We start from the raw sequence: 25,808 nt of genomic DNA on the forward strand, positions 1-25,808 counted from the left end.
CTTTGACTTGGACATTTATGTTTAGACATGCTAGAAACTTTTCAGCATCTATGTATATGTAAGATAGAACCTTTCACTTCTAGGTCAATAGTTCAAATAATTATTGTTAAGCACCAACCCTATGATCAGCCCCATATGAACACAGAGGAATCCTGGACTGGTTTTAAAGCTTACATGACTGAACTGGTTCTGTCTGATGGTAACAGAACTCACTGCCAGCTAACAACTGCAGCCAATATTGGTTGGTTTTATAGTATGGGCCATCTACTAGGGGCTAGACTGTAATCATCACTGTAATCTTGACACTCAGCAAGAGAGACCAAGGAGTGAATGGGCATGAAGACTAAGCTACACTTCCCCCCCTAAAAGTTATGTTTACGGAACATCAAAAGGCTAGTGTGGGGAAATTTGCATTCCCTGTGACAACTAGCGAGGGGAGTCGCTCACAATCCATCCCACTACGACTGTCCTTAGAAACCAAAATACTCCTTTGTTTTGCACTAGGAAACAGACCCAGGAATGAGATCAGAGGGTAACTTTAAAGAATAATCATTTCAACTCATGGTATATTTTAATGTTACTATACACAAAATAATCATGCACTACCAGGAGACCTAATCAGTATTTCCAATTTATGAGTTGGGTAAACCCAGTAAAATATAAACAAGGTTTTAACAGAATATTAAGTATGATATTATAAGGTTAAAATACCATTAAAATACCCAGTATAACTGCATGAAGGGTATCTTGTAAGAGCTGCTATGTTATATATTATAGGTACATACTCATATATAACCTGTACTGTTAATAACCAAATACTGCATCCTATAATGCATCTATCTCAGGAATTATTTTTCTTTTTTTTTGGTGCCACCAAGTGGCAAAACTGTGAACTTTTATTTTAAATCAGCAATGTAGCTTGTCTACATGAATATACAGTTTGCATCAAGCTGGAGTGTGAACATTAGCTTGCTGTGGAGTTGCTGTGTGCATCATACATGTCATGTACAGCTTTATGGTAGTAACAAAGAACAGAACTCATCCCTCCTACTTCAAAAGCACAGAGCCCTGCTATTTGAGCGACAGAGAATTTCCATTAGCTATTAGGAGTACAGTGCTTATCATAGACAGCCAATTGCTGATTCCACCAAGCGAAGAACAAAGTAGCTAGTTCACCACAATGTTTTGGTGATGCCCAGTTACATTTGAGACTCTACAGCAGCATGTTAAAATATGTGTTTTCAAAATGTGGTATTTTTTGTGCCTTAGCAGTTAAGCAACCGTATAATTTTAGGAGATTATCCATCTACTGAATTTTCAACTCAAAACTTATTCTGAGGAGTCATTTTAGACTTGTATTAAGAGAAGTGAGTGCCAACTCAAGGAAAAATACACACCTCTACAATAACATTTAGCAGAAGAACCATTACTACACTAGAATACAAGAAAAGTATTCAAGTTGGATCCCTATAATTATGAACAGGTCAAGATTACTCAGAACACAACAGATTCTTCTGAAAGGAGCTAAATATACTATTCTTGGAATGCAGGTCAATGTATTCAGACAGTAGCTGCTTCAAGCCCAAGAAAAAAATATTCAGATTTTCAAAATAAAAACCAGAATAAACCAGATTTGCCCCGCTGCTGTTTCTGTAGGGCTGACCCATTGTACTGAAGTAAAACATCAGCAGATGCAGAATCCTGTATATAAAACATCAATATTTGTTTTGGGAGAATTGTAAAGAATAGATGAATGCTGGGTTCAACATTGTGAGGAGGAAGGATAGTCTTGTGATTAAGCACAGGACTAGGAGCCTGGAGAGTTTCCTATGAAACAGAGACCTCGTGAAATAGGAGACACTGCCATGAACTAGACATGTGACCTGACCTGGCAAGGAAAGAAACATTTTGCTAAGGCAAAGAGCTGTATTGCCAGTCTTGTCTTGGTGAGCCAAACAACTCTTCCTCCGATACCTAGCTAATGCTTTCATATATTGGAAACCAATGGCGTAGTTTGCACAGGTGCTGAATACCTGCAACTTGAAGTCACTGAAAATGAGAGAAAATGAAATGTCTACCTTCTGAAACTTACTAGCAATATTAGTCAGAGGTGTGTTTAAATATAAACACCTTTTTTTAACTAGTCTGTTAAACCTGTGTTTAATTAAGACAATCATCTGAAATAGAATTGGTGGCTGCAGTCCAGGTTAGCAGAGGGAGAGTTTTGAGAGTTGCAGTGTGCCAGGTACAGTTGGAGAGGGCTATAAGATGACACGACTTTCACAGGCTACCACAGCACCATTCCTAAAGCATCTTGTGCAGCAGTAGCAGGAGGCTGATGTGCCAAACCCATGAACATGACTATAGGCTACCAAAATTACAATAAAGAATGTGTAAGTAATAAAGGCAGATTTTCCAGGAAATGTAACAGAGCAGGAAAAAAAAAATACAGACCATAAAGAATTGAAAAGAAAAATGTAACAAAGGTAGTGAGATGAAAAACTTCTTCACTCTCTGAAGCATAACATGTTCATGGTTTCTCTTTCTAATTTGCTTCAGAACAGTATTTAAAATGTAAAGTAAAATAACTACTTCAGTCTTATTCGCCTGTTGCCATTGGCAGTGGCACAGTGCAACGCCTTAGGAATATTTTTACTAGAAATACTTTCACTTGCGCTGGCTGACATTTTAAATATCCATATAAGTGTTTGGATTCCCCCATTTTCTTTTATACTGAATAATGGAAAGAACAGATGTGTGAAAATTACCTGCCATAAACTCAAGGTGAGATTCTGTGCAGTGCTTCCACAGGGAGGGGAAGTTTAGGCTCACGTTAGCACCCTTGAAATCTTGGGTAGCTCCAGCTATCCCTGGGGACCTGTCTAAATTATGGAAACTACTCAGGCCTGCCAGGAATCTCTGCAGCACCATGTGCTCTGCTCCCACCCCAAAACACTCCTGCCTCAGGCACAACCATTAATCAAGACTTGTCAGGTGGACCTCAGAAGGCAGCCTTAAAGCTATCTTCAGATGTGACTAAACAAGGGGAATCCTCCTTTGGCCAGAGAGGGGACATTTAGGCCTCCTTCATGCTGTTCTGGCTCTTTTATGCCAGGTACAGGGCCAAAGCTGGGACGAGAATCTCACACTTCAGCCACCTGACTGCGGTGCTGAAGCTGATGTATGGGTCACACGACAGAGGGGACTGAAACCTTATGTAAGAGCAAAATCTGTGCTTGGCTGGGGGAACAAATATTTGATACAGGGCTCTTCAATTTAGCAGTCAGAGGTCTAACACAGTCATATGGATGTGAGTTGAAGCTAGACAAATTCAGACTGGAGATAAGGGGCAAGTTTTTAACTGTGAGAGTGATTAACCATTGGAACAACTTACCAGCAGAATTTCTCAACCCTTAAGGTGTGACCCAAAATTGGGTAGCCAGAGTATTTCAAAGGGTCATGGAGCTGGCTGGTCTCAGTGTCCCGCTCTGGGTGTTGAAACCTGGTGCACAGGGTCACAATGCTGGCAGTGGGGAGCTGACCCAGCCAGCTCCACAGGAAGGAGAGGATGGTGTCATGTTCACTGGTAAGTACCAGCCCCTGGATGTGCCCTCTGCCCCATAACCTTGCAACATCTCCTCTATCCTACCACCCATCCCGGCCCCCAATCCCCAAGATTTTCTTCCCCTGCACCCCCTGCATCCCCCGCCCCACCCACTACCTCTAATTTACCCATAGCACTGCAAATTTCCCCTTTACACTTGATCCACCCTGGGTCGTGTGTTTTCCGAGATTGAATGGACTCCCCCATACACCTCTGCCCCATACCCTTTCCCCAGCCTCCTGCTTCCCCCAATTCCTTCTCCAGCTTCCCTAGACCCCCTAACTCCTTCCTCCTCACTACACCCTATGTTCCCTGATCGCTCCACTTCAGCTCCAGGCCCCAAATCCCCCATTACTCTCTGCCATCCATGGGTCATGGGGAGGGGCTGTGTGTTTTTGGCCATGGTCTAGGCTCACCTCCCTTTCCTTTCCACCAGTTGCAAGTAGGGCATACTCCCAGCTGTTCACATCTGCCCAGAGCATCTGGAATCTTAGCTCCAAGCCCTTCCTGATAGACCCCTCGGGGGGGATGGGGGCATCAGGTCTGGGAGTGACTCAGGGGGTCAGGCCATCAAGTGACTCTCAGGCCATCAAGATTTACAAATGGTTCCTGAGCCCCAAGATGTTACAGTGATCCCCTCTGGCCTTGGAATCTATGAATCTCTCTCATCAGCTGAATATCTCAAGTTGCAGTGGGGGAGGTCTAGGTTGGATATTAGGAAAAATGTTTTCACTAGGAGGGTGGTGAAGCACTGGAATGGGTTACCTAGCGAGGTGGTGGAATCTCCTTTCTTAGGAGTTTTTAAGATCAGGCTTGACAAAGCCCTGGCAGGGATGATTTAGTTGGGGATTGATCCTGCTTTGAGCAGGGGTTGGACTAGATGACCTCCTGAGGTCCCTTCCAATCCTGATAGTCTATGATTCTATGATCGTTACGGAAACAGAAGAACTGCAGGAGGGGCCTACCTGCCTGATACTCTGCATTAACACTCACTAGAAGTGATTCAGGAGAGAGAATGTGTAGGTGTTTGTTGTTTTATCCCCAGATCTGTAACTCTTGCGTACTTTCCGAGTAAAAATTACTGTGTTTTCTGAAACTCCTGTGCCAGCCTGAGTTTCTTACTTTACCTGCCAGGTGTCCCCAAAGCCTTAAACTATAGTCCAGAGTGCTGCTGGAGGGGACTTTGGTGTGGGAGTACGCATATTTGACTGGGGAACCCAGAGAATTGGTTCAGGGGTCTAGGGCAGCTAAATTGTGTGTCCCACATCCCAAGGAATAGGGCCCAGATGGGAGGGCTACACCTGGGAGGTGGGTGCCTCAGAGGCCCAGAGTTAGAAACAAATCACTTGTCACTGCCCAGATCCAGCTAGCTTGGAAGCATGTGGGATCCAAAGGTTTGGTCCAATTACAACAGACTGCTGACTGTCTACCAGGGGGATTCAGACAGGTCTATAACTAGGGCCCTATCAAATTCACAGTCCGTTTTGGTCAATTTCACAGTCATAGGATTTTAAAAATCATAAATTTCATTATTTCAGCTATTTAAATCTGAAACTTCACAGTATTGTAATTGTGGAGTCCTGACCCAAAAAGGAGTTGTGGGGAGATTACAGGGTTATTGTGGGGCGAGGGGGGGGTGCAGTACTGCTACCCTTACTTCTGCACTGCTATACTAATATTGCCTTCAGAGCTGGGCAGCTGGAGAGCGGCAGCTGCTGGCCGGAAGCCCAGTTCTGAAGGCAGAGCCACCGCCAGCAGCAGCAGCAGCAGCCACTCTCCGGCCACCCCTTCAGAGTTAGGTGCCGGGCCAACAGCCACCGCTCTCTGGCTGCCCAGTTCTGAAATCAGCACAGAAGGGTGGCAATACTGCAACCCCCTAAAATAACCTTGTGACCCCCATCCTGAAACTCCCTTTTGTGTCAGGACCCCCAATTTGAGAAACGCTGGTCTCCCCTGTGAAATCTGTATAGTATAGGGTAAAAGCACACAAAAGACCAGATTTCATGGTCCACGATGCGTTTTCATGGTTGTGAATTTGGTGGGGCCCTATCTATAACAAACCTGTCGCTAAGCACAGGAGCTGACCTCAGTAATGGATTGTGAACACCATATAGGCCACGCAGCCAGCACAGAGATGTGAATGAAATCTGCTATGCAACAAGAATAAGCTTTTATAGATAGATAAATCCTCAGAATAAATCACAGAAATTAGAAGTGGAAGTGGTCCATATTACTGTGGCCATGTGCACAATGGCGAACGAAAGGAAAGAGGAAGACAGTCTGGGACCACAGTAGACTAAGTACCAGACTAGGTTTCAGGAGACTATTCCTGGCTCTGCCAATGACTCTCTATGTGTCACTTGGCATCTTTGTGCCTTAGTTTCACCATTTATAAAATAGGCTTCACCTTTTTGCAGTGCTGTGAAATGTATGGCTGAAAAAAGCTATGAAAGAGCTAAGCATTTTTTCCCCACCCTATTTTTGCAAAATGTGACCATATTGTCACGTGTGTTTAATGAGCATAACCTCCATTATACGACTATATACAGGTTTTTAAAATTACTCACTAAAAACTCATCCCGGATAAAGAACTTGGCTCTTGTGACTTTAGGATCTTCTCCAGCATCTGGTGTTGCTGTTTAATTAAAAATAAATTGTATCAGATAGATTAAATAAATGAGAGCTATTTTGCATATTTAATAACAGATGGAATAAATAAGAGATAGTTCTTTGCTATAGGAATTAAAAAACAATATACCTACATTACATTCACAATTGGTTCTTCCAAAACGAAAGACCACTTTAAACCAGGGTTTCTCAAACTGGGATCCGGTCCACAAAGACACTTCAGTTGGTCTGCGGGCCCCACTGATCAACTTTTCCCCCATCCTCCCAGCGCCTCCTGCATGCCGGGGAATGGGGGTGGAATCATGTCCGGGGCCACCAGCCTGCTGATCAACTGCTCCCCATCCCTTCCAGTGCCTCCTGCATGCTGTGGAACAGCTGTTACCTGGCATGCAGCAGGCGCTGGGAGGGAAGGGGAGAAGCAGAAACAAGGTGTGCTTGGGGGAAGGGGTGGAAAGAGGCACGGAAAAGGAGGGGCAGCGATGGAGCAGGGCAGGAAGAGGTGAGGTGGGACCTTAGGGGAAGAGGTGGCATGGGGGCAGGGCCTGGGACTGAGCGGGAGGCTTGGGGATCCACAAATTTTTTTAAATCAAAATGGGGTTCCTCAGGTTGCTAAAGTTTGAGAACCACTGCTTTAACCCATCTTAAATAAACAAACTTCTATTTCACGGCTTGTTATGGGCAACAGCTCCTTGGATAAATTTGGAACATTGCTTATGGCTTATTGCTTGGTCATACAAACCGTTAGAACGGATTGCAGACTTTCCAAATGCTTACTCACATTGATCACTTTATTCACATGGATCAGCGTCTGGGTTTAACTTGGTACCATATGCTGATTTGAAAAATGGCCTCAAGTGTGTAACACAATGAAGCTACTACATAGAGTAATTTGGCGTTACAAATAATAATAAGATGTTACCTTTCTTTAAAAGTAGATTCGTTCTCTTTTTTTAAAACAATGTAAATATTTTTCACACTAGCAACTATTTATAATTAGAAAATATTTCAATGTAAAATACATTTTCTTAACAACCCCTAGCATTTAGTAACAGGAAAACACTGAAATGTGAAAATAGCAATTCAGTAGTTAAACATTCTGTTGCTTTCATATCTGTTGACAAAGTTTTGATGCTGAAGACCATTTATTATATAAGTCAGGTCCTACTTGAAATGCAGGCTGACTGTCAAATAATTGTGGCTGAGATGCGGACAAGACATGGAAAATGGTAGAAAAGTAATAATGGATCTTTATTAATTGTGGTAATTTGGAAAACCCAGAGAAGACCTGTTTGTTTAAGGAAAATTTGCTAGAACAATATAAACACTTAAATATTATTTTATGTCTACTAATTTTTTTGATAACCAGACATCTTGCTACAACTATATTAGGGTCGTTAATGTGTGCGGCTGACAGCGGGAGCCTGCCCTCCCGCCCTTGGGGATGACAGCCAGAGCGCTGCTGCCTGGGACTGACAGGCAGAGCCCTGCCACTGTCAGCATGGATAAATGGGGAAAAAAGTGTGTGCTGCAAATCTCAAAATGTAAGCAAAACTGTGAACTGTGCAAAGTAAGCTAATTAAAATAAAAACTGCAGTGGAAGCTTAATATTACGGGATCTGCAATTTCCGCAATATAGTAAATTAAGTAGTACATAAGGTGTTTTTTCATCCTCAAGTTAACAGGGTACTTAAGCATATGCTTAACTATGCATGTGAGGAGTCTCCACTGACTCAATGGAACTACTTATGTGCTTAAGTATCTTGCTGAATTGGGGCAATATTGGTCAATTTTTTAATGTTCTTGTTCAGTACAGGAAATTCATTCCTCTAGATCACGTCAACTCTATTTGTTTTGGGTACAGAATTCATTTTATTCTGAAATAAGCAATTAATTGAAGAAAGAAGCTTGGTATAATTTGCTTCATTCCATCCCAATCTACCACAATTTTGTATGTAACTAAGATACGTGATCAGATGCTTACAAATAAAATAGGGCAAAAACCTTTCCCAAGTTAAGTTTTCCCTTTGTGTGTGTAGATGGATGTGTCCTATCTTTTCAGAGTGGTGTATCATCATTTTGATTGAAAGAATCTGCATGCTTTGTAGTACTTGTGAGAACAAGGATTATGCCTGCTACTTTAATCCCTACAGTTACGAAATCTTACCATCATCAGGTACAGTGTAACGCACATATTCAGGAAAGTAATCTTCAATTTTTGATTTCCCTGCCAAGACCTTTTCAGCTAGCATATCCTGTTTGTTCAAGAACAAAATGATAGAAATGGTCCGTAACCACCTGTGAAGAACAAACCAGATGTTGATGCCAACTCTAACACATCCACTGGACAACCATTTCATAAAGGAATCTTTAATGGCCTATTCCTATTTTGTGTGATTTTGTTTGATAAAAAAACCCAACCAAGCCAAACTAATATTTCAGTTATCTTGAATTCACATCCGTACTGGTTGATATATCAATAGCGTTTAAAATATATTGTTTTATAGATTAACCCTCTGCTACCAAATCACTAGCCGTAGGCACCAGAGCGTTAACATTTTCTAAAAACGTCACAGTAAAAACTCAATACTAGCACTCCTTAACATGTAAAGATGTGCTTGGTTCTACTAAAGCAATAGAGAAATATTGGAGGTTACCTATCTGTCTTGTACATTTTTCATACAAATTGCTGTATCTGAACTGACCAACTGACCATCCAAACCAGAATCCTATATAGTACCTGATGAGTCGGGGAAGTAAACCCCATTCTGCCACAATAATGCACCAGACTATTATTGTGACACTACACCACTGGAATTTGTGCTAAAAATTCTTCCTGACTTAGTCTGAGGCCTGGTCTACACTACGTGTTTATACTGAATTTAGCAGCATTAAACTGATTTAACTCTGCACCCGTCCACACAACGAAGCCCCTTATATCGATATAAAGGGCTCTTAAAACCAATTTCTGTACTCCTCCCTGACGAGGGGAGTAGCGCTGAAATCGATATTGCCATGTTGGATTAGGGTTAGTGTGGCCGCAATTCGACAGTATTGGCCTCCGGGCGGTATCCCACAGTGCACCATTGTGACCTCTCTGGAAAGCCATCTGAACTCGGATGCACTGGCCAGGTAGACAGGAAAAGCCCCGTGAACTTCTGAATTTCATTTCCTGTTTGGCCAGCGTGGAGAGCCACCAGCACAGGTGACCAACGCAGAGCTCTCAGCACAGTAACAATGCAGTCTCCTGAGATCGAAAAAGAGCTCCCGTCATGGACCGCTCGGGAGGTACTGGATCTGATCGCTATATGAATGGGAAAAAAGAGGATTCGTGCTAAAAAGAGATCCGTTCCAAGATGAAATGAAAACATCAATTTGAAAAAATTCCAAGGCATGATGCCAGAGAGGCCACACGGAGGGACTCAGTACAGTGCCGGTGAGTTAAGGAACCAGACAAGCCTACTACGAAACCAAAGAAAGCAAACGGAAGTCCGGGACAGGGCCTGAACATGCCGCTTCTCGCTGAGCGCCACAACTACCCACCCTCTGTCCGTTAGATTTGTGTGGGGGGGTAACTCGCCTGCGAGGATCTGCGGACTTGTAGGATATGAGGCGAGGAGAGGACGACGAAGCTGGCAGAGAGCACACAGCACCGTTCTCCCCAACAGACGGAGCTTTTCTACACCTTACGGAATTACCTTCAGCCCTCCCAGCCACTTCCCAGACAATGAACATGGAGAGATCTGGTGATAGTACCTTTGTTAAAAGGTCTTCAGCAGCGTTTTATGATAATTTGCCTGGCACTGCAATGCATCGCGCGTAGTTACTGGAGAAGTCTTTAACATGTCTGGGGATGGAGCGGAAATCCTCCAGGGCACTCTCCTGAGCTTCCTGGAGGTACTAAAAAGCTGCAAAGTTCCTGGGCAGCGTGGCCTTTTCAGTCCTTCTGTAGGACACTTGACCACGCGGATGCATGTAGCAAGTATCTGCATCATGTGCTAGCAAAGCCTAGCTGCGTAGGTATGGACGCATGTCACCGAATTAATGTGGTTAGTGTGGCCGCGTGCACTCAACTTTATACAATCTGTTTTAAAAAACCGGTTTCTGTAAAATCGGAATAATCCCGTAGTGTAGACAGACCCTGACCAATCACCTCACACCCGGGAGCATAAAGATAGACAGATCAAGTCTTGTAACTTCTCATGATCTTACACTGTATTTCATTTTTACTTATTATCAATTAGAAACCTATTCAATTGCTAGCTAGTTACCATATCTATCATTTACAGAGATTACAACATTAGTGTAATGTAAAAGAATGCTACAATTAGATTAGAGAGAGAAACTGTGGTAGCTGTTAAAATATCTAATTATATACTTATCATACAATACAACCTTGTAACTTCACACTTTAGTAAATGGCAAACTCCAAATTTCATACATTAATCTCCCTACAGATTTTGGAGCTGCTTGAAATGAAGCCCTGCAAGATTTTATGGTTGTATTAGGGATAGGAACAAGAAATGTGACATCATGCTGTCAACTGGACCTATCATGAAGCCCCATGTCATGCGCTAACCTTGACCCAAACAGTGGCTAAAGTTCTTAAAGAGGGCTACTTGCTTATAACTAGGTGCAGTCCCATTGGACTTGTTTTCAGGAGACAACTCTTAGGAGAGCCGCTGCCTGTACGCTCTTGTGGTATTGAGACTGATGCCATGAACGTGCATGAAGTTGGTTGTTGCTACTGCTACCATACTGCTGGATGAGAGGAGATCCTCAATGTATCTGCTCCCACCTGAGGGGGAGATGGAGCTGAAATATGAGAACATCCTGATCTTCCCCACTCAAACACAGCGATGGCAGAACTGGGTTTCACTCGCTTCCTTAGCTTAGCACTACAGAAATACAGAAGTGGTGGCAGCTCTTGAGACCTGGCTACTGACCTTTCCAAAGCCCTTCTCACTCCCTGCCTGAATCTGTATGCTTCTGGTGGGCCATCTGGACTGTTGGCTTCTTGTTCAATTCTATGATCTTGTTAGAATACCGAGAAACTGACATAGTCTTGTCTCTGCAGCAGCAGCAATGTACCGTAAGTACAATAGCCCTGTTCCAAGGCCATAGATGGTGTTGCGGAGGGGTTAGTGCAGTTGGTGGTGCTTCAGGATAGGTTACCAGGAAACATTCTGGTCCTGTCTTGACATTTTCTAAACACATAGCAATGGGGCCTGCTCACTAGTGAGGTATCACTGCATGCACTGAAGTACATGTTCATTGGCAACTTAAAAGTGGCAAACTTCTTTTCAATCGGTAAGGAAAGTATTTTATTTGAAATTTCTATAAGTTGCTACAGAGATAACAGATAGAAAAAGTACTTGACTGAGCCTTTAAAATTATTAACTAATGTTTAAATAATTAATACTTGAACAAAGCTTAGAAAAATGTACGTGCTAAATACTAATTTCATTATTACTGATACGTTAATGCTCCAGAAAGAGATTTATTTTTACCTATTGTTCCAGATGCTTTTGAAGAGATCCAGGGATTCCCGTAGTCTGTTTGTGTTATTGTCTTCCCTTATTACCATGTTGTAGCTGCTACAGGCCACAACAAAGATTATAGCAGTAACATCTTGGTGGAACACACAAAAGAAAAAAAATAAAAAGAACAGAATGTTTCATTTACCTCAAACAAACTCAACATTGTAATACTTTAATGCAGTCACACAAAGGCACCACACAACTCCGTCTGCAGTGTGTACTCTAATTTATGTTGGAAGAAATTATATGTGATGTTGGGTTCCTTTATTAATGTCACATGGTGATGTGCAGTTTTAATCTATGTTCAAATGAGACTGTTTTGCTGCAAACACTTCATTTGGTAAGAGAAACTTAAGAGAAGATGTAGTGAACTGATAAAATAACACAAAATTCACAGATGTTTTTGAAAAAAGAGACTGGCTTATTTAAATTTAGTGTAAACCAAAATTCTAAGAGCAGAAACTCTCCCAGCAGAGAAAAGATTCAAGCTAAAAATGTGGTGCAGACTTACCATTAAAACATTGGATCCATTTTCTTCTTTCATCTCTCTGGCCACCCACATCAAACATGCTGTTAAAAAGCCATAGGATGTTATATCATTTGTGTGCACTAGGAAATTCACATGAAGCATGCAGGGATAGGGTTCAGTCTGACAGAACTAAGGGCAAAAGCAAAGAAATACTGCCTGAAGGGGAAGAGTTCCTGAAATTGTGTTGCCATGTCATGCAGACATAACAATTCCATTTTCCCTGACCTGTTGGGAGAATTCCTCTGAATTTCTACAGAAACACACTTTTCCTGCAGGATAAATAGAGTTTTAAGCCTTTAGGACAGGGGTCTCAAACTCAATTTACCTTAGGGCCAGTGTAAGTCCTCAAATCCTCCCAGTGGGCCAATGTCACTCATGCTGCCCAGAACCCACTCCCCAAAAAACTCCACCCCCGACCTGCCTAAGGTTCTGGGCAAAGATTGGGTTGGGGAGGAGGTCTGAGATGGGGGATTGGGGTGCAGGCTCCGGGAGGGAGCTTGGATGCAGAAGAGGTGAGAGATTGGGCTCTGGGAGGGAGTTTGGGTGGGGGAGGGGGTCTGGGGTGCAGGCTCTGGAATGGAGTTTGGGGGCTGGGGAGTGTGTGGGGAGGGGATGCAGGCTCTGGGAGGGAGTTTGGGGGCTGTGGGTGCAGGCTCTGGAAGGGGGGCGGGGTGTGGCGCTTATCTGGGACTCCAAGGCAAGGCAGGCCGGGGGCCTCTGTGCACTTCTTGCGCCAGGAACCGTCCCCGCAACGTCTCATTGGCCACAGGGGCGCTCAGGGTAGGGTAGCACATGGAGGCACAACCCCGCCCCTGGACCGCAGGGAGGGGCCGGTAGCCACTGGAGCAAGCAGGCAGATGCAGCTCAGCTCCGCTGTGCTGCTGGGGCCCCTGGGGGTGGTATGTGGGGCCAAGGGAGAGATCTGGCCCCAAGCTGCTGGGGGCCACACTGGGGAGGCTCACGGGCCGCAGATGGCCCACGGGCCAGGAGTTTGAGACCCCTGCTTTAGAACTATATGTGGCTGAGGTTTTGTGTGGGACCCTTTTATAGGTTTGCCATCAAAACGTTTGGACCTACTGTGCTCTAACAGGCACAAGTTTCAGAATATTTCCAACACTCAGTGGGGAAGTTAAAATTCAGAGGCACAATATTGATAAAATATTTTGGTTAAAAATAATAACTACAAGCAGTCTGATGAGGCATTTGAAAAAAACTGTGTGTGTTTTAATAGAGAAACAATATAAAACAGTGGTGGGCAACCTGCGGCCCGCAGGGCACATGCGGCCCATTAGGGTAATTTGATTGTGGGCCGTGAGACATTTTGCTGACGTTGACCGTCCGCTGGCATGGCCCCCGCAGCTCCCAGTCACCGTGGTTCACCGTTCCTGGCCAATGGGAGACGTGGGAAATGGCGGCCTCGTGGCCTGCAATCTGATTACCCTAATGGGTCGCATGCAGCCTGTGGGCTCCAGGTTGCCCACCACTGATACTAAACCTCAAAATCCATAGATTACAGCTCTTCAGACCAAGAAGAGATTTATTTCTTTGGGCCTAATTCTTCAAACCCTTGCTGATGCAAATATTCCCAATGAAGTCTGCATTGATGCCAAAGAAAGTAAAGGAAGTACTGTGTAAATTGACAAGATTACATAAACATTATGAAATGAAATAATAAGCAACATCCACCACAGATACACTGTAGGATAGAAAGACACTAGGGAACACTACTACAGTTTTCAGCTTTCTTTTCTTTTTGAGTAAAAGCCAATTACAATGTGTCCTATAAAGACAAAGAGGTTGGAAGACCTACAATAGCTACAATATAAAAAATGTGAGGTAGGGACATCTGAATGAAGTGGTTCAAAGTAAGTACAATAACCATAAATTATTCCTAATACACTTACTGAAAATTTACTTTATCTACTTGAAATCTTGTTTCAAAAATCCCTGATGTCAAAACTCTGCATCTTAATAGATCCTAGAAATAAGAAAATAACACAGATGAATGACATTTTTACCCCCTTATTTTGATTTGAAAAGCATGGAATACTCCTTTAGATGAAAATCCTTGATGTTTATTTTAATTAAAGTAAAATCTGTCTTGTTTATAAGCATTTACCTGCAAATTCACACAATCAGTATACAAATAAAATAACATAACTAGATCTTGACTTTGTAGAAGCAGGGGGATGTCGGATGTTTTCGTCCACTAAACACATATTGAAGTCTGTTACTGATGATTGTCTAAAGTTGCACATGTGAGATGGATAATGTATTTTAAATTATATAACAATAAGTTTAAAATGTTAGGTTGCAAAGTCAAGCACTCACAAGTTAGGGAGTGCCAGATTTACAGTTGCTTATACAATCTTAATTCTGCCCCTCTTATGCCCTGAATGAGATGAGTCCTAGGGAAAAATAGTATGTGATCATGTAATTAAAGATTGTATCATAACTAAGAAGGGGGTAGAATTAAAGTTATATGCACAGCTGCAAACCTGGCATTTCCTATCTTTTGACTACTTCTTAACTTTAAAACAAATAATATTCTTAACATAGTTTTTAATGTAATTTCCTAGGGTTTTTTTAAAGGAAAAATATTTTAAAATTCTACCGTGTGCAAGAGAAGTTAACTCACCTTGCGCAGTAACTGAGGTTCTTTGAGATGTGGGTCCCTATGGTACTCCATTTCAGGTGACGGTGCATTCCAGCACCGTTGATTGGAGATTTTTGGCAGCAGTGCCTGGTCGGGCTGCGTGTGTGCAGCAGCTGTCTCGCGGCCCACATCCATCAGTTCCTTCTCTACCGTAGAATCCTCGTAGCGAACTCCAAAGTAGAGGGGAGGAAGGTGGGTAGTGGAGCACTCACAAGGACCCACCATCTCGAAGAACCTCAATTACTGCACAAGATGAGTAACTTTCTCTTCTTCTTCGAGTGTTGTCCCTGTGGGTGCTCCACTTCAGGTGAATGTAAAGCAGTATCCATTATGGTTGCGGGGGCTTTGGAGTTATGTGAATGTAGAAGTAGAGCGGACTGTGAGGTCTAGTGCGGCATCTGCCCTAAAGTCTTGAGTGATGGCAGAGTGGTTAGCAAAGGTATGCGCTGATGTTCATGTGGCAGTTTTGCAAATTTCCACATTGAATGCCATGTATGTTGCCATGGCCCTAGTAGAATGGGATCTAATCCCAGTAGGGAATTGTATGTTGTGTGTTTGATAACACAGGCAGATGCAATTGCATATTCAGTTGGAAAGACATTGCTTGGATATAGCAACACCTTCTGATCCTTCTGTCATCGAAATGAACAATCTCAGGGATTTATGAAAAGGTTTTGTTCTGTTTAAGTAGAAGGCTATAGCCCTCCTAACATCCAGGAGTGCAATGAAGCGTCTTATAGGTTTTGTGCGGCTTAGGATAGAATGCAGGGAGATGAATAGGTTGGTTGATATGGAAGGTAGACGAAGACCATGTAGGGTGGATTGCCCATCAGTGCACTAATCTCGCTAACCCTTCTAGCGGATGTGATGGCCACTAAGAATGTCACCTTCACTGACGTGTTGTAAGGAGCAAGTGGCTAGTGGTTTGAATGCGGGTATCATGAGTCCATTGAGGACTAGGTTCAGATCCCACGTGGATGTGGGAGAGTGTACTTTGGGATAAAGGTTCTGGAGCCCAGCTAAGAAGTGTTTCATGACTGGATGTGTAAATGTCGAGAACCCATCAATCTTGTCATGGAAGGTATTAATTGCCGAGAGATGGACTTTGATAGAGCTTAGGGATAGGTCTGAGTTCTTAAGCTCTAGAAAATGGTCTAGCACCATGGGTAGGGGCGTAGTGCAGGGAGTGAGGTGTTTGTCAAGACTCCATGTGGAAAAGCATTTCCACTTTTGTAGGCAGGTCTTCTACGTGGACTCACGTCTGTTGTTCATTAACACTTGTTTGACTTGTTCTGAACAGGTTAACTTTTATAAATGGAACCATGGAGCAGCCACACCTTCAGATGGAGCTTCTCCAGTTGCGGATGGATGATGTGGCCGTTGGCCTGTGATAGGAGGTTTGGCTTCATTGGGAGGATCCGTGGAGGACAAACTGACATGTGCAGAAGGTAAGGGTACCAGGTCTGTCTAGGCCATGGTGGAGCAATCATGATGGTTTTGGCCTTGTCATTCCTGATTTTGCGTAGGACTCTGTATATCAGAGGTATGGAAGGGAATGCATTCCAACTGATCAGGAAAGCATCCCCCAGAGATCAGGGACTGAGTCCCGCCTTGGATAGAACTGTGGGCATTTGTGGTTTTGCACTGTGGCAAATAGATCAACAGAGGGAAATCCCCATTGGTAGCAGACCTGTTGTAAGATCATATGATTCAATTCCCTCTCGTGCTCCTGCGAAAAGTGTCTGCTTAGTGTGTCAGATGCGGTATTTAGACATCCCGGGAGACAGGAAGCTGAGATGTCAATGTGGTGTCTCATGGCCTTGGTGCAGAGGGGGTGGGACCGAGCCCCCCCTTGTCTGTTAATGTAAAACATGCACACTATGTTGTCTGTTATCACCTTTATAGATTCGTTTCTTATGAGAGACAGGAAATGAAGGCAGGCTTTCTCACCACTCTGAGTCCAGTAACTTTCTGTGTAGGCCTGTCTTGGATGGTGACCACCTGCCTTGTACTGTGTGGTGATTCTGGTGTGCCCCCCAGCCCAGTAGGGAGGCATCTGTTGTAATCATGATCAATGGTGGTGTTTGTTGGAAGGGAATACCCGCACATAGGTTTTCTGGTTTGGTCCACTACTGTAGGGATTCTAGGACTTTGGGAGGTGGCGTAATGAGCTTGTTCAGGCTACATTTGGTGGGTCTGTATACTGAACTCAGCCAGCCTTGGAGAAACTGCATATGTAGTCTGGCATGCTTTACCATGAACGTGGTGGCAGCCATGTGTCCTAATAGTTGTAAGCAGGTCCTCGCCTCAATCCGTGGGCATATGGAGACGTTGTCTACCAGGTGTTCTATAGCCTGTATCTGGTATGGGATAAAAAGCTTTGTCTGGAACTGAGTTAAGGTGTGCCCTGATGAAGTCTAACTGCTGCGTGGGTACTAAGGTTGACTTCTGCATATTGAGTTGAAGTCCCAGTTTTTGGAAGAGATGGGTGGTCAGTTGTGTGCTTGTTTCTGTCTCTGTGAACGTGCGTCCTTTGAGGAGTCAATTGTCCAGATATGGGAAAATTATGATCTCTTGTTTGAATTGATATGCTGCAACTACTGCAAGGGTTTTGGAGACTCTCAGTGCGGTGGACAGTCCAAATGGGAGCACTCTGTATTGCAAATGATCGTGAACTGGAGGAATCATCTGTGAGCTGGGTGTATAGTGAAGTTAAAGTATGCATCTTGCAGGTCAAGGGCTGAAAACCAGTCCCCTTGCTCCAGTGCTGGGATTATTGTGCCTAAGGTGACCATCTTGAATTTTTGGGAGAGTGCAAATTTGTTGAGTTTTCTGAGGTCTAGTATCGGGCGCCATCCCGCACTTTTCTTCTGAGTCAGGAAACAGTGTGAATAAAACCCCTTCAGGCTGTATTGTGTCAGTACTGGTTCCATGGCACCCAGCTGGAGGAGACGATTTACCTCCAGCCTCAGAAGGTGCTTGTGAGAGGGGTCCCTGAAGAGGGACAGGGAGGGAGGGAGGGTAGTGGGGCAAGAAGTAAAGGGGATGGAATAGCCCGATTGAACTATTTCTAAGACCCAATGGTCTTGAGTGATGTGCTCCCACATCTGGTAAAAATGTAGCAGGCAGTGGCCAAACGGGCAGATAGGCGCTGGAGTCATAGGAAGGTCATTCAAACCCTTGACCAAACCTTCAAAATTGCCGTTTGTTTCCGGTGGGTTGGGGTGCTGATTGCTGTGGTTGTGCCTGCCGGCACCGAGGTAGTCTGTTCCTTTGTCTGCCCAAGTTATATGGACTGGGTTGAGGGTAGGTATATGGATGATCCCTAGGGAATTGGTAGGTCTGGTGTCTCTTCCTCTTCTGAGGCGGAGTGTATATGCCAAGTGTGCATGAGGTCGCATGTGAGTCCTTCACAGTGTGTAGAACTTCATCTGTTTTGGTGGAGAATAGTTTGTCCTTATTAAAAGGTAGATCCTCTAACTTCAATTGCAGCTCCTTGGGTACGCCCGAGGACAAGGGCCAGGAAGCTCTACACATGATGATAGCCACAGCAGTGATACGGGCAACTGTATCGGCCATATCCAGGACTGCTTGTAAGACAGTTCTCGAGACCAGCTGTCCTTCAACAAGTATGGTCTTGAGTTGTGTGTTCTTGTCCTCAGGGAGGTCAGTGGTAAATTCAAAGAGTTTGGCATAATTATTGTGATCATATTTTGTCAGGAGAGTGCTGTAAGTGGCAATACAAAATTGCAAGGTGGAAGAGGTGTATAACTTGAGGCTCAGGCGTTTGTGATCTTTATCCTGAGGTGTAGACCTGTGTTGTGTTGTTTGTCCCTATAAGCTGCAGCTTCCACCACGAGAGAATTTGGTTGAGGGTAGGAAAAAAGAAAATCCATTCCTTAATACTTCCTGTCTGCTCTTTTGCACGTCAAGGGGGGGAGAGGCAGTGGCTGGTTTCTCCATACTGTTGCCATACTGTCTCTGCCAGCTCTAGGATCGCCTCATTTATGGGGATGGCGAATTTTGCAGTAGAGGATGGCTGTAGTGTCTTCAGCAACTTGTGCTGGTTCTCCAAGCCCTCCTCTAGGGGAATGTCCTGGCTAATGCCTATTTTTTAAAACAATTCCTGGAATTGCTTGAAATCATCTGCCAGCGTTGGAAGGGGCGGCATGATGGCCTCGTTGGGGGGAAGAGGACAAGTTATATGCGGGCGACAAGTTCTTGGTGCCTGTTTCCTCCTGTGGTTCTTTGGTCGTCTCTTCTGGGGCCACCAATATTGTAGATAGCAGAGACGTTGGTGGAGAGCATCATTCTCCCCTGGGTGGTGAAGAGGTTCATGTGTAGTGGGCCATGTATGAAGTCCACGGGTCCCACAGCAGCCACTGCATGGGAAAACCCATGAGAGGGCACATCCAAAACTGCCCAAACCATGGGTAAGGTGGTTGCATGTGACAGTTCTTTGGTTCTAGTGAGCCCCCCCATTCCCTTTCTATGAAGAATGAGGGAGTGGTCCTGCTCCTCATTCTTGCTGTTGGTGAACATCAACGGTGCTGTGGGAGACATGGGTTGAGTAATAATCGGTGATCCATCAGTGCTGAGGAGAGGAGATTGTGGCACGGATGCCACAGTAATGTCCTTTTGGGTTAAGAATTGCTATGGTGCCAGTGGTTGTGGTGGACTTTTGGTCATCCCTGTCAGATCTTGGTTGGAGCTACTGCTCCATAAGGATCATTATAAGGTGGAGAGCCCAGTCACGACGGGCTTGAGGTTGTTACAGTGAGTGCACTTAGATGGTATGTGTGCTTCACCAAGGCACCTCACGCACAGAGTGCCCATCAGATCTTGGCATCACTTTGTGGCAGGAGCCCCATCTCTTGAAGCCAGGGGAGCCTGGCATTTCTAAGGAAAGTTTGTGTCCCTGAGGCAGACGCGAACAAGGGGAGAACTGAAATGAAATTTTTTTTTTTTTTTTTACACTACTAGCAACTATCTAACTAACTGTACTAGAACTGGGAATATATCTAACAGGTATTTCTATCTATTTAACTATAGGAAGAGGAGAAGATATCACACTGTTCCAAGCTCCATCTTCAGCCGAGGACAGTTGAGAAGGAACTGAGGGGTATGGGCCATGTGCACACTGACCAAGACTCCAACGGCCGCGAGACAGCTGCTGCGCACGTGCAGCCCAACCAGGCACTGCTACTGAAAATCTTCAATCAATGGTGCCAGGAGGCACCGTCACCTGAAGTGGAGCATCCACAGGGACAGCACTCAAAAAGAATTGTACAAACTTATCCTTATCATTGGGTTTGAACCCTGAACCTTCCAATACTGCAGCCCAGACTGCTATGACCTGAGCTACAGAATTAACTACAGTAGCTGGCAGCAGAAGATGGCTGTTTTCTCAGAGGTGGGAAGAAGCCTGATCTACCTCTCCCTCTTTCTCTTCTTCCCGCCTAGGAGACGGGGTAAGTCCTGTACCATGTACTGCCCTAGGAAGATGGCATGAGTTGCTGTGGCCAGGGACTGGTTGGAGCAAGCCTGTCCCAGTTCTCTCTCTCCCCATCACCCTATGAGTTAAGAGAGCTTTAAGCCCACTTGTAGTGCTACAAGCTGGAGAGGGGAGGGAAACGGGCAACTAGGGCTGTGTACTGAGTCTGGGGAGGGAAGCCCAATCTGGTCTCTTTCTCTCCCCTCCAACAGCCACTGCTACAGGTGCTCTGAGTAGTTATCAGTAAGTTTACGTTTTAGTCATGGGTATTTTTAGTAAAAAAACAAAAATTCACGGCCCATGACCAGTCCATGACTTTTACTATATACCCCTAACTAAAACTTGGGCGGGGGGTCGCGGGTGCTTGGGGGGGGCAGTCCAGGGGTGCCATGGGTGCTGGGGGAGGTGGCCAGGCAGCAGCGTGTGGTCCAGGGACCCCAATGGTGCGGGGGGCGGGGAGGTGGCAGGGGCTCCCTACCCGGCTCTGCATTTCCCTGCAGCTCCTAGGCTGTGGAGGGACCAGGAGGCTCCATGTACTGTTCCCGCCACAAGCACTGGCTATGCAGCTCCCATTGCCCAGGAACCACTGTGGGCAGGGCCTGCGGGCACAGGCAGCATGAGGACTCAGTACCCTGGCCCCTCCTCCACCTAGGAGCTTCAGGGCTATGCCAGTGGGACCTGGGGAGCTCCCCACCCTGAGGTAAGCACCCCCACCCCTGCACCTTCCAACCCCTCAGGCCAGGCCCTGAGCCAGCACTGGCCGCTGCAGAAGTCACAGAGGTCACGGAAAGATCTCTGTGACAGACTCGCAGCCTTAGTTATCAGACACTTCCCAGTAGTCCAGCTGCCAACATTTTCCTAAGGAATGCAAGTAATAGAAGAGAAATGATGATTTTTATAAATTCTCTCTCAGAAAAACCTGAATGGAATTTTAGGGGATAAAGACACTTGTCTTGCCCAAAGAAAGCCTCTCTCTCTTCCAAATCTCAAAGACCTTCTGCAAACAACGGACGTGTGAGAACTGCTCAAATAAAAAAAACCCTGGGACATAACTTTCTACACTAGCAAGCGTTAGGCAACCTAAGCATAGAAGTCCCTACCAACTCCAGGTATAATAAAGCCATCAAGAATGACAGCATAGCGTGCAGAAAGGCTCCAGAGGAACAAATGGGCCTAAGGAGATGGTGAAACCAAAGAGTAAGGCTCCCTCTTTGCCTATGTCTCCCCAGTTGCACCAGTAAGCTTGAAGCAGAAGTCAGGTCATGATTCTAGGAATGAGTCTTTAAGTCTTATGAAGGCGAACCTGCTCTGAAGCCACTTTCCAGCGGCAAAGTCATCATCTTCTCAGACAGCTTTAGTAACCTGTTGTTTGCATATTCTATTTCTATTTTGTATTCATTCTTCTGTATGATTTTTGCCTTGTGAATACTGTTTACAAATACTATAGTTATAATTAGGGCTATGTTTATGTCACAGAGGTCATGAAAGTCACAGAATCCATGATTTCCAGAGACCTACATGATATTCTCTGCTTCAGCTCCAGGGGCTGCAGGACTCTGGAACTAGCAGCCAGTGCGGCCCCAGCAAGTTTCCAGTAACAGGCGACAACAGCGACAGGGGGCCCCCCTGCAAGGTTCCAGCGACAGGTAACAGACTCCTAAGCCCTCCTCAGAGTTTCAGCAATGGGCAACAACCTCATGCAGAGGGGCGGGGGTGCCTTGGGTGAGCACCTGGGGGTATCCCGTTTTCTTTTTAGGAAATATGGTTACCCTGCAGCTTCCAGTTGCTGCAGGCAGAGGGGGAACCCCACAGCTCCCAGCCACCATAGTGGCAGGGAAAACCAGGGAGCCGCAGCAGCAGAAGTCACAGATAGGTCACAGCTTCCATGAATTTTTATTTATTGCCCGTGATCTGTCCGTGACTTTTACTAAAAATAACCATGACAAAATCTTAGCCTTAGTTATAATTCCTTTGCACTGCCGCATATCTCTTGGAGCATCTGGATAGTCTTATGGTTAAAGTCCTCAACCACAGGTGACTTGGATTCCATTCCTCGCTCTGCCATAGACTTCCTGTATGACCTTTGGTAAGTCCATTAATCTCTCTGTGCCCCAGTTACCCAACTGTAAAATGAGACAATACTTTCTATCTCCCACCCCATATATGCCCATTTACACTGCGAGCTTTCCAAAACAGGACACTCTTTTACTATGTGTATGTAAGACCTATCTCAATGAGGCCCCTCTTACGAGTTGGGACTTGTAGGTGCTACCATAATACAAGTAATGAAAAAATACAAATATTTTAGCCTACATGACTGGAGTGCTAAATGGACATAGCATCAAGGCATCTGAGAGAGGAGTATGTGACTAACAGGCAAATTTTTGGTACCCCTGCTGGAAGGCCTCTGGGTGCCATAACAAAATATAATGAAACAATTAAAAAAACAAAAAAACAAAAAAAAGAGTGGCCTGCCTAATGTTACTTTCAGTAGCTATAGAGAAGGAATGTCACTCTGAAGACTGATCCTGAAATATAAAGTTTAAAAATTTAAATGCACATACATGTTATTTAACTCCAAGTGCCCAGTCCCAATTGAATAAGCAACAAATTTGTTCTAGTTTCACAGTGGTACAAATGATATAATAAATCCATATGATGCATCTGTGTCTCAACATGAAACTAGAGGTCAACCTATAGTCCCACAAACAAAGCTTAGGTAAACGGGATTGCCTATGGGAAATAGGTGTTGGCTGGAGGGAAAGGGGAAGAAAAATAGAAATCCTTCCCCTTCTAGCATGTTTATGGCCTAGTGCAGGGGTCTCAAATTGAATTTACCTTAGGGCCAGTGCCAGTCCTCAAATCCTCCCAGTGGGCCAATGTCACTCATGCTGCCCAGAACCCACTCCCCAAAAACTCTACCTCCCAAAAACTCCACTCCCACCTGCCTAAGGCTCTGGACGGAGTTTGGGTGGAGGAGGAGGTCTAGGGTAGGGGATTGGGATGCAGGCTCTGGGATGGAGTTTGGGAGCTTGGGGGTGTGCGGGGATGTGATGCAGGCTCTGGGAGGGAATCTGGGGGCTCGGGGGGTGGGATGCAGGCTCTGGAACGGAGTTTGAGGGTGGGGGTGTGTGGGAAGGGGAAGGGGGTGCAGGTTCTGGGAGGGAGTTTGAGGGTGAGAGGGGGTGTGTGGGAAGGGGACAAGAGTGCAGGCTCCGGGGAGTTTGGGGGCGGGAGAGGGTATGTGGGGTATGGATGCAGGCTCTGGGAAGGGGTTTGGGGTGCGGTCCTTACCTGGGGCTCCAAGGTGGGGCCTCCGCGCGCTTCTGCCCCCAGGCACCGCCCCCACAGCATCCCATTTGCCGCAGGGGGGCTCAGGGCGGGGGCAGCGCACAAAGGCACAGCCCACCCTGCCCCACCCCTGGGCTGCAGGGAGGGGCTGGCAGCCACTGGAGTGAGCAGGCAGATGCTGCTCAGCTCTGCTGTGCTGTGCTGCCGGGGCACCTGGAGCGGAGGAGTGCCTGGGGGCAACAGGTGGTGCCAAGGGAGAGATCCGGCCCCAAAACCGCTGGAGCCCTGCGAGCCACACTGGAGAGGATTGCGGGCCATCTGGGAGTTTGAGACCCCTGACCTAGTGGATCTGCAGTGCAAACTCATTAGATATGCTTCCACCAGAGTTGCTTTCTCCTACACTCTAGCGTAGGTAGCTACCACAGAGCTCTGGCTCTGCCACATGCCGAAGGCACAGTCCCCAGTGCACCCCCTCTCTCCTGTTTGTCACCACTGCCGCACAGTAGAAACGAAACATTTCTTTTACATATGGAGGCCTGCCCAGGAAAGCTTGGGACTTCTCAGTTAGTGTCGAATGCTGTGGTTTGGGGGAGACAGAATGGAAAGTAGGGTGATCAGAAAGCAAATGTAAAAAATCGGAACGAGGTGGGGGTAATAGGAACCTATTTTAGAAAAAGACCCCAAAATCGGGACTGTCCTCTAAAATCAGGACATCTGGTCACCCTAATGGGATGTAGGGAGGAAGAACAGATGGATCATAGGAGTCAACAACAGCACTGATTGTATTAATCTAGCTGGTTCCACTGGAAGGACTCTTAACATATTCTGAACTGCAATATTTCACTATCTCCTTAGAGTACTGGCTGAAGTACTGCACCAGATTCAAGAATTATGTGGTTTGCCATATTTCTGTGAAACATCAAAATCAGCTGAGATTAAAGTAATGTTTACATAAGGAATTCATGTAAATGTGTTTCTAGTTTCTCCCCCCAAAGGAAATTATATTACATCAGAAATTATTATCTTTCAAAAACAGGTACTCTAGTTCACACACTACCTCTTCAGTTTCACTTACCTGGTCTGTGGGTGTATAGTCAACCATGCTGACGCTGTCAATTCTTTCCAGAAAGCTAGAATAAAAAACACACACACATTTAGAAAATCGTGAACTCTACAATCTCTGTTACCTTTTCAATTTTAGATTCTAACACTTATAAAAAGATGGGTTCAAGGTTAACACCTAAGTCTAACAATTTACTTTGATCAAGTATATATTTTCTGTACACAACACACCATTTACCTAGTTCATCTTGCAATATTATGCTTTATACTTACTGTCAGGCAATACCCACAAACAAGCCAAATGGGATCAAAGTAAATATGAATTTTGTAAAACTGCATTAAATAAAATGTTGTTTTAAATCCACACTTCCTCATATGAGATAATGAATCTATGCAACAAGAACACTGTCAAGTCGTTCAAACCTAAAATTTAGGATTTGGTTAAAAAAAATGGGGAGAGGAGTTTGTTTTGTTTTATAAACAAAACCTGTTTAAAAAATATTATTAATTTTAATAATCTATTGTAAGGGGTTAGTATAACACAGGCAACCTCTGGCACATGTGCTGAAGGCGGCACACGAGCTGATTTTCAGTGGCACTTGCACTGCCTGGGTCCTGGTCACCAGTCCGGGAGGCTCTGCATTTTAGTTTAATTTTAAATGATGCTTCTTAAACACTTTAAAAACCTTATTTACTTTACATACAACAATAGTTTAATTATATATTACAGACTTATAGAAAGAGGCCTTCTAAAAATGTTAAAATGTATTACTGGCACACGAAACCTTAAATTCGAGTGAATAAATGAAGACTCAGCACACTTCTGAAAGGTTGCCGAGCCTGGTATAACATAAGTAAGGAAATTTAAAAAAAATTCAGTGCGCCTTATCATAAACAGCTTTCCCAAATCTGGTCCTTAGCGTCCAAAAATTTGGGTGCCTGCATGAACCCCTCTAAGCTTAATTTCCAGCTTAGATCTGATCTCGCTGCCACCAGCCAAAAATTCC

At 44.8% G+C, this 25,808-nt stretch overlaps 1 protein-coding gene across 4 annotated transcripts in view; it reads right to left on the reverse strand.

The window, feature by feature from the left end:
- Positions 1-25,808, reverse strand: part of GNAL (G protein subunit alpha L) — a 349,295-nt gene that overhangs the window by 2,286 nt on the left and 321,201 nt on the right. For all 4 annotated transcript variants that reach the window (XM_075062930.1, XM_032789478.2, XM_032789485.2 and 1 more), the window contains 6 exons: positions 24,815-24,869; positions 14,203-14,276; positions 12,281-12,339; positions 11,740-11,860; positions 8,397-8,527; positions 6,172-6,239 (listed from right to left, as the gene is read on the reverse strand). In XM_075062930.1, coding sequence (XP_074919031.1) covers positions 6,172-6,239; positions 8,397-8,527; positions 11,740-11,860; positions 12,281-12,339; positions 14,203-14,276; positions 24,815-24,869 — 508 coding nt within the window. The remainder of the gene's footprint in view (positions 1-6,171; positions 6,240-8,396; positions 8,528-11,739; positions 11,861-12,280; positions 12,340-14,202; positions 14,277-24,814; positions 24,870-25,808) is intronic.

This window comes from Chelonoidis abingdonii, chromosome 2 (genome assembly GCF_003597395.2).
Source record: "Chelonoidis abingdonii isolate Lonesome George chromosome 2, CheloAbing_2.0, whole genome shotgun sequence".
NCBI classification, from domain to species: domain Eukaryota; kingdom Metazoa; phylum Chordata; order Testudines; family Testudinidae; genus Chelonoidis; species Chelonoidis abingdonii.